Genomic DNA, 13,309 nt, shown 5'->3' on the forward strand with positions numbered 1-13,309 from the left:
ATGACTAATGATGTTGAGCATCTATTCATGTTTTTATTTTCCTTTATGTTCTCTTTAGCAAAGTATCTGTTCATATCATGAGACGCAAGAGCAATTCATTAGAGAAAGAAAAGTATTTTCAGGAATGATACTAAAACAAATGGATATCCATACCAAAAAAAATAACTTTGGGGGCGCCTGGGTGGCGCAGTCGGTTAAGCGTCTGACTTCAGCCAGGTCACGATCTCGCGGTCCGTGAGTTCGAGCCCCGCGTCGGGCTCTGGGCTGATGGCTCAGAGCCTGGAGCCTGTTTCCGATTCTGTGTCTCCCTCTCTCTCTGCCCCTCCCCCGTTCATGCTCTGTCTCTCTCTGTCCCAAAAATAAATAAATGTTGAAAAAAAAAATTAAAAAAAAAAAGAATTTTGATTCACACTTCTAAGCCTATATAAAAGTTAACCCAAGATGGATCATATGCATAAATGTAATACCCTAAACTCTAAATCTTTATTTATTTATTTATTTATTTATTTATTTATTTATTTATTTATTTATTTTTCCTTAATCTTTTAAGGAAACATAAGAGAAAATCCTTGTGACCGTAGCTTACACAAAGATTTCTTAGAGATGACACCAAAAGCACAAAAACAAATAGAAAAATTGGGTGGCATTAAAATTTTAAGCTTCTGATTTTTCAAAAGACATGGCCAGGAGAATGAAAAATACAAGCCACACAGACTGGGAGAAAATATTTGCAAAGCATGTATCTGGGAAAGTATTTGTACCCAGAATATATAAAGAACTTGCAAAACTCAATAAAAAGAAAACAAAGGACCCAGTACTCTAATATTTAGATTTGTTTACCAGATATATGACTTTGGGGAAGTAAAAAACATTAATGGAGAGACTGAAGTGAGAACTCGTACTGCTGTTCAAAGAGAGCAAATAGGGGCAGGAGAGAGACAGACACTGCACACAGAAAAGGATCTTGGGATGTTTCATGGTCAGCTATGTCAAAATCATATTGCCTATTTTCTTCACAGTAACTTCTAGGGTCAGCCTTGACAACATAGAATTTTGAAAAGAGCTTGGAGCCTGATTAAGGTTTGGGTAGTAGGATTGGATATTATGGCATACATTTGAAAGATATTTGGTATTAAAAAGAGGAGAAGCATTCCAAGTCAATGTACATAAAGCGCCGGACAATTTTAAGTCATAAGCCATCAGGCCCCTTTTCCTGACTGAACATCACATGCCCACCAACAAATTTGGGAATAGACCATTCTTTGAGGGCCAGACCAAGTGCCCGCCCATTACTCCCACTCAGTCCCACCAATCACTGCACTCAGATGGAGCGCTGTCATTTGTGAAATAGTAGTAATAACAGCAATTGCCTCAAGGGCAAAATGAGATAACCAAAGTAAATCATCATTCCTGGAATCCCCAGAGCTCAATAAATGTTGGGTTCTCCTTTCCTTTGTCCCCTTCCCCAACCAAATAGAAGGCAAATCACATTGCTGGCCCCACTTCAGAAAGTTCTTTAATTTAGAGCTCCTACGCTGAGCTCTTATTAAAGGATTCTGGGTTGAGCACAGTGACTTTTGAAACAACCTGAGTCTAGATTTGGATGGCCCCTTTGCCATATGTAGCAGGGAGTCAAAAAGCAGAGGGGGAGGTGCTCCACGCTCCAGAACCAAGTTGCCAGGCTCTGGCAAAAATCAATAGGTAGACAACTTTTCTATATATCTAGAAAAGAAAACACTTATGTCCTCCCTCCTGCTTGCTGAGAGCTCATCATCAGAGTATCCCTCTTGGCCCTTCCACTGTTCCTCACTCATTCCTCCTCAGCGAAGAAGTGAATTGCCTGATTGGTAAACGTACAAACTTACAGCACCTCTCAGGAGGTGTACACAGCTCAGCCCTTCTCTCCCTTTGCTGCCTTTTGAAAATAGGCTCCACAGAGAAAGACCTACGGTTGTTCAGCTATGGGTGTTGCTGAGTATTTTTGAGGTATAGTGTTAGGAAGCTCACATGATCTAAAATGTAAGCCACGTTCCCCCAAATCAACTTTAATTAACTCTACTAACAGTAGTGATTGTTGCCTAAGTCTTAGGTTTATCTCTCAGTTGGTTCTGAACTTGGGTAGGAGGAGGGAGTGTCCTCTATTTAATGCACACTCAGGCACAGACAAGACATTCAGTGACAGGACTGCGTCCTCCCCAATTAGGTCTGTATCTCCCTCAATTTGCATTTTCCCACCTGCCCTAGACCTCTCAGACTGACATTGCCACCACCCAACTTTCACACCAGAAAGAATGATAGACACATAATGAGGATTCTTTCTTGCCTTCCTCCTGGAGAGCAAGCACCGGGAGGTGCTTCTCTGTGTCTCCTATGGGACCTAGCATGCTTCTGAGCATGTGGAACGCTGACAAAGAATCAGAAGGCTGAGTTTAAGCCCCATGCTGCCCCTTCCTGGCCATGTGATGTCATACACATCACTTCACCAGTTTGGATCATTGTTTCCTTATCTTATTTGTTCATTTTAAGCAGCATTACGTGAGATTTAAAATGAGCAAGAAGTTCGTCCTTTCTTCAATGTGGCAAAAATGAAATGGTCAAGATCTCTTAAAGCTTGTTTACATTTTTGGCAAACAGAGCTCTATATTTTTCAGATGTGCTTATGATGTCATCCCATTTAGATGTAAACTCCAAGACTCCTCCTATTTCCCACAGGGTTCAGATAAAGGACTTGGAACCTAGGAATTCTCAATAAATGATGTCACTACCAAATTCGTGTTTAAATGCACCAGAAATTTTCTAGAATCTGCCCATTGCTTTGCTACAGGATTTAACAAAATTTTATTATGGTATTACCTGAAATACAATCAATTTACTGATTGTAAAGCTATGCCATTCATGGTTTTCTTAAGGAGAGGCCGGCAAAAATTAACGGTCCACAGGCCAGAGAAGGAACACAACCACATTCATTTGTGCACATATTACCTGTGGCTGCTTTCACACTATAACTGCAGAGTAGAGTAGCTGCAGCAGAGACTATATGCCTGCCAAGCCCAAAAGAGTTACTATCTGGCGTTAACCCTCATTCTAAAGAACCCTTTAGTTACTCTTACTTGATCAAATTATGCTTCATGAATGTCCTTAACTTCTGATCAAGTGACAACAAAAATGTGGCTCATCCTGCTTTTCTTCTCAATCTGCAAGAGAAGAAACTTGTCTAGATGGTTTCCAACATAGGCATCACTCAACACTGATTCTTAGCCAACGAGTCATTTCCTTCATAAGGATTTTAGAGGGTTTTTTTTTTGAGTTTTTATTGTTTTATTTTACATGTAAGGACACATTTTTCTTTTTTTTTTTTAATTGAAATAGATTTATACACAGCGTTACATTAGTTTCAGGTGTACAACATAGTGATTTTACAAATTTATATATTATTCTATGTTCACCACAAGAATAGCCACCATCTGTCACGATACAATGTGATTATACTAACACTGACTATATTCCCTGTGGTGTACCTTTCATCCCGGTGACTTATTCATTCCATTACTGAAAGCCTCTATTTTCCATTCCCCTTCACCCATTTTGCCCATTCTCCTCATCCCCTCCCCTCTGGCAACCATCAGTGTGTTTCCTGCATGAGGTTGGATTACTTCTGAATATTTGAGACATCAGCACTGCTTGTGAAATTGGAGAAGCATTGGCAAGGCACATCCGGAGATTCGAGTCCCAGCCCCCTCTTTGCCCCTAATTCTTGGTGCTTTATTTCTGTAAAATGAGGATGCTGGATGAAGTTTCCTTAGAGAAGATAATCATGATCCAGTGTGTAAAGTGCCTCACAGAAGGCCACACTGGCTGCTATGAAAGCCCAAGGAATGGTATCACCCCTGGATTTACAGAGAAGGGACTCAGAGAAAGCTTCTTGAAGGAAGTGATCCCTGATCTGAGTTTTGAAGAATAAGGGAGAATTCATGCTTCTGGAGAATGAACTGACCCATTGAAGCAAAAATGCATCTTATGGAAGCCATCATTTTATTTGGCTAATTGGGAAATGTCATCTGTTTCAACATCTAAACCCCAGGAAAGATCTAAATTTAAACAGACTCTAAAGTGCACACTATGCTGTGCTTCTGGATGGATACATGTCAGGAAAAGTCACACTGCAAGCAACTTTTCACAATATAGTCACCTTTTTTGTGAAAAGAGCCTTCTTTTCCTTTTTCAGCTAAATACCAAAGTCACATCCAAATCTTGACAAAGACATCAACTACCACAGGCATAGGTGGCATAATGATCATTGCACAGGACACAAAGGCTTCTCTGGAAATATGAGGATTAAACAGAGTGTGAGCAAAGGATCATTCCAGGGCTGTAGGCAAGGTCAACAGAGATAACTCTGACTTCAAAATAACTTTGGCAGTGGGATTAGGCAACATGCTTACACAGCAATCTTTTCCTGTGGCTAGACCATCTAAACATCCACAACAATAGATTCCAAAGGGAGGAGAGGTCTCTCATTTGACCGAGCCATGCAATCTCAGCAGTAATTTCTAAGTATTCACTTGCTCTCCTACAATCCTGACTGCCTGAACTAATGTCAGAGGTAGAATCCATTCACACATTCAACAGATTTAGTGAGTACCAACTATCTACTGGCACTTTTCTATACACTGGGGACACAGTCATGAACAAATAAGACAAAAATCCTTGCCCCTGTGGAACTTACATTCTAGCATATCCCCTTTGTAAGGAGAAAAGTGAAAAGAGTTTTAACTTCTATTCAATAGGACATATTGCTGTTCTGAATAGTCCTGAAGGGACAGTTTGCAAAAGATTCTAAGCCACACTTGAGCCAGCCTTCCTCCTGAGCCCCTGTCCCTTCATCCTAGTTTCCATGTCACAGCAATTTACAGAACAGAGTAAAGTCAAGGAAGCCTGATGCTTTCTCCTAAATGTACCCTTATTATCAAGCTACATAACTCCTAAAGCCTCAGCACAAAAATGTTCATAGCCTTTGAACCACCTCTGGAAATATTGACTGACAAAACACTCCTACGTTCTCAAAAGAAGGTAGGTTGCAAAGACATGATTCATAGATTTAACCCCTGCAAAAAAAGGAGGGGGGCAAATTGAATGTCCAACTATAAATTAACAGATAGGTAAATTATTGTTTTACATGAGATGAAATCACAAGCAACCATTAAGATTGTATTTACAAAGATTCTATGATAATGTGGGAAAACACTTATTATAAAATGTTAGGTTATCAAGCAGAACAAAACCTATTTATATTCAATATAGCAAGCCTGTGTAAAAATCTACTAATAAAAATAAAAGCCTTGCTAGAAATGTTCTAAAACATTAACCACTGATATACTTAGGTGTGGAAATTATGGGTGTTTTTCTACTTTTTGTATTTTCTGTTTTTTCCTTAGTGAACATTTATTATTTTCAGAATAAAAAAATATTAATTGTAAGTCTAAGTAGGTCTTTAAAAGGTAAAGACAAGGCAGCAAGAACAAGCATAGAAGAGTTTATCATGGTAGCAAAGAACCTGACATCTGAATTCAAACTCTCTGGGTCTGAGCCGTGGCTCCCCATGTTACTGTGTGGCCTTGGGCAAATGATTTAACCTTTTCTTCCCCCAGTTTCTCACTTGCAAAATGGGGGTGAAAATAGTGCTCATCTATATACATTGAATGAGGATTAGTAGATAATCCACAAAGAGTGTTCAGCAGAGTATAACACCTCATACACACTCAAAATGACAGCAGATCCAGTACTCCAGTGGCCTCGAAGAAAGAGCTCACACAAGGGGAAGGTGAGCAAATATCACATCTTCATGCCTCAAGAACAACTAACTCAGAGCTGTGCTTTCAGTGGGCAATTTTCCCTCCATCAGAATCCATCTCCAAATCCTTTACTTTTATTTTAAAAATTTCCCCTGAGATACAGGAGTGCTGATGCATAGGGCCACATGTACCCCAATGTTTATAGCAGCACTTTCAACAAGAGCCAAATTATGGAAAGCCTAAATGTCCATCAACTGACAAATGGATAAAGAAGATGTGATTTATTACACAATGGAATACTACTTGGCAATGAGAAAGAATGAAAACTGACTATTTGCAGCAACATGGATGGAACTAGAGGTATTATGCTAAATAAGTCAGTCAGAGAAAGACAGATACCATATGTTTTCACTCATATGTGGATCCTGAGAAACTCAACAGAAGACCAGGGGGGAGGGGGAGGGAGAAAAAAGTTACAGAGAGGGAAGGAGGCAAACCATAAGAGACACTTAAATACTGTGAACAAACTGAGGGTTGAATGGGGGTGGGGGAGAGGGGAAAGTGGGTGATGGGCATTGAGGAGGGCACCTGTTGGGATGAGCACTGAGTGTTGTATGGAAATCAATTTGACAATAAATTATATTAAAAATGAATAAAATAAATAAAATAAAATAAAATAAAATAAAAAAGATTTCCCGTGAAAAAGATGGACAGTACACCGATACTCATTTTATGGGTAATTACTTCCTTTTTTTTTTTTTCTTTTTTAATGTACTGGTCATCATTTATTGTGCCAAGTGACTTTTAATTTTAAAAACAAGTCTAAAAATTATGTTAATAGGACTGTTAGAGAACACCAATGATTACTTTAAGATGAAATGACCTCAAAAAAATACTGTCTATGGTGCTAACAGACAGTTGTTAATTTGAAGATAAAAGCCATTGTTGTAGAAGCATACTTTTTGGTCAAATGTCAATTCCAAAAACAGTGAAATCAAAAGATCGTCTCTTATCTGTTTGGTTTTTTTTTTTTTTTTTTCCAGTACACATGAAACCATTTAAATCTGGGCAAAATGACATGGTTGTTTATTAAACCTGCACCTTGACCACAACAGACTTTTTGTAAATATTTGCACAAGGGACACCCATTTCTGAAATTTTAAATCTTAGTTCTTGTTGCTTGCCAATCCTCATCTTTTTAAAAGAATGAGAATTCACTTTCAATTGTATAAATATTAAATCTTGACCAATAATAAAAGATCCAGAGGATAAGATAGGTTAACATTTGTCTCTCTACAAACTCCTGCTCCAAAAAATGAGGCGTCCTTATGGAAAAGGATTGTGCCTTTCAGTTTCCAGAGGCATTCTTATCCTAAATTCTAATCTAAACTTCCTTCATCTTTTGACTCCAGAAATGATCTACTCAAAATTAGTCTGTGCTTGTGTTCAACTTCTTAATTCGGTTTGGCAACTTTTCTCTGCCATGGACTCTGTTTTCGTCTTGCATGGACTTTGTGCCTGCTTAACGTGGTGAAAACGTCTTGAACGGTAGAGTTTCACTGACTTAAGAGTTTCATTGAAACGGTGGAATTGCATTGACTTAGATTTGAATCTGGCCAGGCATTAGCTGCATCGTCTTCCTGGAGTCCCTTAACCTTTACTCAGCATCGGCTTCTTTGTCTGCATAGTGGCATAATTAATTACAGATCTCGCCAGGTTACAATGGGGCTGGAAGAGACACCAGATGCTAAATGACAGGACGCGACAGGCAACTTACTCAGGTGCTCCTTCCCTCCCCAGGGAGTCTTTTTTGAGGGTCTGCAGTCAGTGTCCGAATCCCCGAAGCCTCTGGTTTCGGTCCCATCTTTCCTTAGACCGGAAGGCAGGCAAAGTTGTCCCCAATTTGGGATTCTTAATTTAGAAGAACATTTGAGCTCTAAATTAACTTCGACTCATTCACGCTTATGTCCCAGGGTAACTGACCAGGTAGATGAGTTGGTGGCGAGCCGCAGCCCTTTAGGGCTGAGAAGTGGGGTTCCCGCTCGGGCCAGGGGGTTCCCACACGTTCTCTCTCCCATTGTGGAAGTCCGGGTCAGGCTCTGCCCACCTCCCTCCTCAGACCCACAAAGGTGAAGTTATGGGTCCCTCCGAGCACGGCCTCCTCCGGGAGATGCCAATACGTAGACTCACTCACGATCCCAGGACCAGCCCGCCCCCCACCCTGCAAAGGAAAAGTGAAGGGGGACGGAAACGGAGCGGGGGGGGGGGGGGGGGGGGGAGGGGAGGGGGGTGCGGTGAGCAGCAGGTGACCGAACGCGCGCGCGGAGGGAACAGTGGGTGCCCGCAGCTCTGCCCAGCCTGAGCTTGCCAGCCCACCTCCCGCCCGCCGGACCTGCCTCCCCGCGGCAGCCAGAGGGCCCCAAGCCAGCCCGAGAGGGGCTCGCGGGGCCGGGGCAGTGTCCCGCGACGGCTCCTCGCCTGGCCCGCGCCCCGCCGGGTGCTCCCCTCGAGCCGGGCTCCGCGCTCCCTCGGCGCTCCCTCCTGGACGCCGCGCCCGCAGCAGGCAAACGCTACCTGTAGAAGTAATGTCCGCAGAAGAGGCCCAGAAGCACGGTGGCCGGAGGGCCGAAGAGAGCACGCGGCTGCCGGGCGAGGATCCCCGCAGGCACCGCGAAGGATGGCAACTCCTGCAGGAACCAGGCTGCGCGGGCTGGCAGGCGAGCAGCGGCGGGCATTGCGCGCTCCGAGTACTTCCCGTAGCCGGAGGGCTCAGCCAGGTACAGGACCAATGCCCCCAGGGCGGCCAGGGCGGCGCTGCCCGCCAGCACCGGGCTCTGCTGGCAGGGAACCCGCATCGCACCGCGTTCCCCGCCGGTGGCCACAGCCCACGCAGAAGAGAGCGCGGTCTCACTGCCCCTTTATGGGGCGCTAGACGCCACCCTGCATCCGCCCCTTCGGCTTTGGCCCCCGCCCCTCCATCCTGCTTTCTGCTTGGCGCGGCGAGCCCTGGCTCGGCTCAGCATCCATGCCCTTTTCGCACGGCTGGCGCTTGGGAAGGCAGTCGGGGAGCAGGCGAGGACGAAGGGATCCCCCACCGGACCCCACCTGGGACTAGCCCTCGTCCGCGCCTCCGCCCGTGCGCCCACCCTCCCCACCATCTGCCACTGGCCTCCCCTTTAGATTGCCCTTCGAAGACCTGTTCCTTACCCATCACCCTCTGATGCTGTCGCTCCTAACACCAGGAAATCAGAAGAGAAAACCACAGGGACGATTTAGCCGGGGTCGTGCTCCCGTCCCAACACACTTCTGTTCCGCAGCCACGCATCACCTCCAGCCTCAGACCATCCCAGGATCTCTCGAACCCCTCCGCTTCCCTACGCGCCTACACTCCCTGTCCGTTCCCACCCAACCCTGCACCCATCTTCCGACCCCGGGCTGATTTCCAGGCACTTCCCGAGCCCGTGTGAGCCCTTCTGCGCGGGGGCTCGGCGCTCCTTCGCTACTCTCAGCGTCAGAGTCCCCTCTGCCCGCACCACGCCCCCAGGGCCTTCATTCCTTCGCGGTTTCTCTCTGCTTTGCTGGGTGCACCCCTCGGTCAACGAGGCGCACGTCCACTGAGCACCGACGCATAAGCAAGGATTGCGGCCGGGAGTAATGATCCACTCGGTCCGCCCTAGCTTCTCCGCCACCCCGGGACCCCTGGAATCTGCCCGGACTCCAGCTAAAGTCTAGGGCTTCTGCGGTGGGACGCCCTCTCCCCACTCCTGGAGTGGATGAGTCGGGCTCCATATGGTGGTGCCACTGGAGATGCTACTGTGCTCTGAACATCCAGACGTGGTTCTTTCTTCCTTCTGTTTTCCATCCTCCTCTCATCCTTCACCCCACTTCGTTCATTATCTATTTCTTCTACCTGCTCAGATGTAGTATCTGGAACCTCTTTGGCTGCCCTCCTTCTATGTTTTGTGCCCCCCTTTTAATGTCTTCTGTCTTTCTTTGACTTGGCTTCCTCCAGGATGGCCTTCTCCTCCCAAGTGCTGTTGACCTCATGCCTCCATTTTCTTGTCCCACCCCAATAGGGATTACTCTATCCCTATTAATTTTCCCCTCTGGTCCCTATGTCAGGCTCTACCCCAGTCTTCCCCCCACCCCAATCTTCCCCCACACATACACACACACTCCCCTTTCCTTGGCTCTTTCTTCATCCTTCTCTCTTCATTCTTCACCCTTCACTGCTTCTCAGGAGCCCCAGTCAGTATTCCCCCATCCATTCCTTCCCTGTTCTACTGTCTGTTCCATGAAAGGCACACGGTCCCATCTGCCCAATTTAAAGGGTGTTTCCCGACACCTGGGACACTTTCCAAATTTGATGAGAATCCCATCTTACAGATCTAAGAACCTTGATCAACTCTAAGCAAGAAGAACAACCACCTCCAACTCATAGCCAGCAATCAAATTGCTGGCAACCAGTGATAAAGAGGAAAATCTTTAAACCAGCCAGAAAAAAAAAAAGACCTAGAGGCACAAAGGTAATAAGTACAACAGATTTCTCAGATACTATGCAAGCCAGAAGAAAATGGGATAATACAATTAACGTCCTGAAAAAGAATTTTTATCAACCAAGAATTTCACATCTAATTAAAATAGCCTTCAAAAATGGAAGTGAGATTGGTTTCCAGACATGATAGACTAAGATTCTTCTAGACAGACACACACACACACACACACACACACACACACACACACACGCACACCGCAGAAAGTGATGACAAAACCTGGGAGGAAAGAAATCTGCTTGAAGTTACTACAGAGTGAACAGCAGCAAACATGCTCACGGGGAAATCACCTTCACATGGAGGAGGGACATGGACAGCTATGGCCATAAGTTCCTATTTTTTGACACTTTTAGCCTGGGCTACATGCAGTCTGAATAATGCACACAGCAGCAACAAAGACACATGTGAAAAGAACCTACCAGAGTCCTAAAACAGGAAGAGCCAGAGAGGGCAATCCCCCAATTCTGTCTACCCATACCGCTGGATGACTCCTTAACAGCACATTATAGAAGAGACTCAAAGCAACTCTGCTCAGACAAAAGTTCTGAACAACGCAAGAAGTTCAATCCCAGCCAAGGAAATCACCAGCTAAAACAAATGAAATATTCATAAGAGAAAAAGAATATAACCCATTATCTCTACTATTTAATATGCATAATGTCCAAAATTACCTGACATAGGAAGAATCAATTCAATGAAACACATTCTCGAGAGAAATTAAAATCAATCAAATCCAATATTACAGTGAACCAACCTTAGAATTAGTAGACAAGTATTTTAAAGTAGCTATTATAATTGTAATAGTTTGTTAGGGCTGCTATAGCAAGTATCATGGTGGCTTAAACAACAGAAGTGTATTGCCTCACAGTTCTGGAGGCTAGAAGTCTAAGATCAAGGTGTCAGCAAGGTTAGTTCCTCTGAGGGCAGTGAGGGATAATCTGTTACATGCCTCTTTTCTAGTTTCTGGTGATTCACTGGAAATCTTTGGCATTCCTTGGCATGTAGAAACTTCATTCCAATCTCTGCCTGACTCTTCACATAGGCTGCACCCTGTGTGTTTTTATCTGTGTCCAAATTTCTCCTTTTTATAAGGATACCAGTCATATTGGATTAAAGGCCCACCCTACTCCAGTATGATCTTATCTTAACTAATTATATCTTCCATGATCCCATTTCCAAATATGATCATATTGTTATGTACTTGGGTTAGAGTTCAACATAGAAGTTTTGAAGGAGACACAATTCAACCAACAGCGTAATTAACCTCAGTAAAGTATAAAACAAAACATATCTTCAATGCATGAAATCACAGTGTAGAAATGGGAAATAGTGAGATATTGAAATGATTTTTTAAGGATGGAAATTCTAGAACCAAAATTACAATTTATGAAAGAAAAAATGATGGGATAGACATAACAGCTGAACAAAGATGGAAGGAAGAATAAGCAAACTCAAAGATAGATTAATTGATAAAAGGCAGAAGTTTACAGATTCAGATTATTCAGTAAGCAATAAGCAGAAGAACACAAAAGCCCATGCTGAATCAAATCATATTTAAGTTATTGAAGATCAAAGATAAAGATGACATCTTAAAAGCAGCAATAGAAAAACATCATACTATATATAGGAGGACAACAATCTGATTAATTGCTAACTTCTTATCAGAAAACTTGTGAATCATAAGTGAGTGGAACATCTTTTTTTTTTCAATATATGAAATTTATTGTCAAATTGGTTTCCATACAACACCCAGTGCCCATCCCAAAAGGTGCCCTCCTCAATACCCATCACCCACCCTCTCCTCCCTCCCACCCCCCATCAACCCTCAGTTAAGTGGAACATCTTTAAAAGCTGAAAGAAAATCTCTGCCCACAATTCTACCTATATCCAACAAAAGTATTATTCAGTAATGAAGGTGAAATATGGATATTTTCAGAACAAAAGCTATGCACATTCAAAACTTCAATATAATAAATGGTAAAGCTCTTGTGGCTGAAAGGAAGAGATAACTGATAAAAACATAAAGGATGGTGAAATATGAGTTTATAAGTTTGCAAGATTTCTTATTTTTTTAAGTGAAGCAGTACATTACAACTATAACTACACCATGATAGTTATGAATGCATGTTGAAATCCATAGGGAAATCCTATAAAAAATTTAATGAAGAATAACTACTGTGTATAAGGTTGAATGTTAACTAGACTTACTGTGGTGATCATTTCACAATACATACAAATATCGAATCATTATGTTGTACACCTGGAATTCACATAATGTTACATGCCAACTATACCTCAATTAAAAAAAAAGAATAACTATTAATTCAACAGTAAAATCAAATAAAAATCTTAAAAAGACCCAAATAACCCAAATGGAGGGGACGAGAAGAGAATAACAGGAACAAAACACAGAAGAGTTAAATTGTTGGAACAGCTTGGAAAGGAAAAAGTGAAACTACATCTATTCATAAATGACATGATCTTGTATATAAAACACTAAGAAATCTACCAAAAAACTATTAGAACAAATAAGCAAGTACAGCAAGGTTACAAGATACAGGATCAATATAAAAATATCAATTGAAACTAGCAATGAGAATCTGAAATGAAATTACAAAAACAATCCATTTATAACAGCACCAAAACCCCCCAAATACTTAGTAAGTTTAACAAAAGTTTAACAAAAAAAGAGTAAGACTTATGCACTGAAAAATATAAAACATTGTTGAAAGAAATTAGAGAACACTTAAATAAATGGAAAGATACCCCATGTTCATGGGGTGGAAGACTTTATATTGTTAAGATGTCATACTCCCTGCTATAGACTGGATTGTGTGCCCCTAAAATTCATATGTTGAAACCCTAGCCCCCAATGTGGCTGTATCTGTTTCTGAAAATAGGGTCTTTAGGAGGTAATTTTTAAAAATATTTATTCATTTATTTTGAGAGAGAGAGAGAGAGAGA

At 42.5% G+C, this 13,309-nt stretch overlaps 1 protein-coding gene across 1 annotated transcript in view; it reads right to left on the reverse strand.

The window, feature by feature from the left end:
• Positions 1-8,697, reverse strand: part of SRD5A2 (steroid 5 alpha-reductase 2) — a 42,045-nt gene extending 33,348 nt beyond the window's left edge. Inside the window, exon 1 of the mRNA XM_025927347.2 lies at positions 8,367-8,697. Coding sequence (XP_025783132.1) covers positions 8,367-8,647 — 281 coding nt within the window. The 5' untranslated portion in view covers positions 8,648-8,697. The remainder of the gene's footprint in view (positions 1-8,366) is intronic.
• Positions 8,698-13,309: the final 4,612 nt, after the last annotated feature.

The sequence above is a fragment of the Puma concolor genome, chromosome A3, assembly GCF_028749965.1.
Source record: "Puma concolor isolate L17-30 chromosome A3, mPumCon1.1.hap2, whole genome shotgun sequence".
Lineage (NCBI taxonomy): Eukaryota > Metazoa > Chordata > Mammalia > Carnivora > Felidae > Puma > Puma concolor.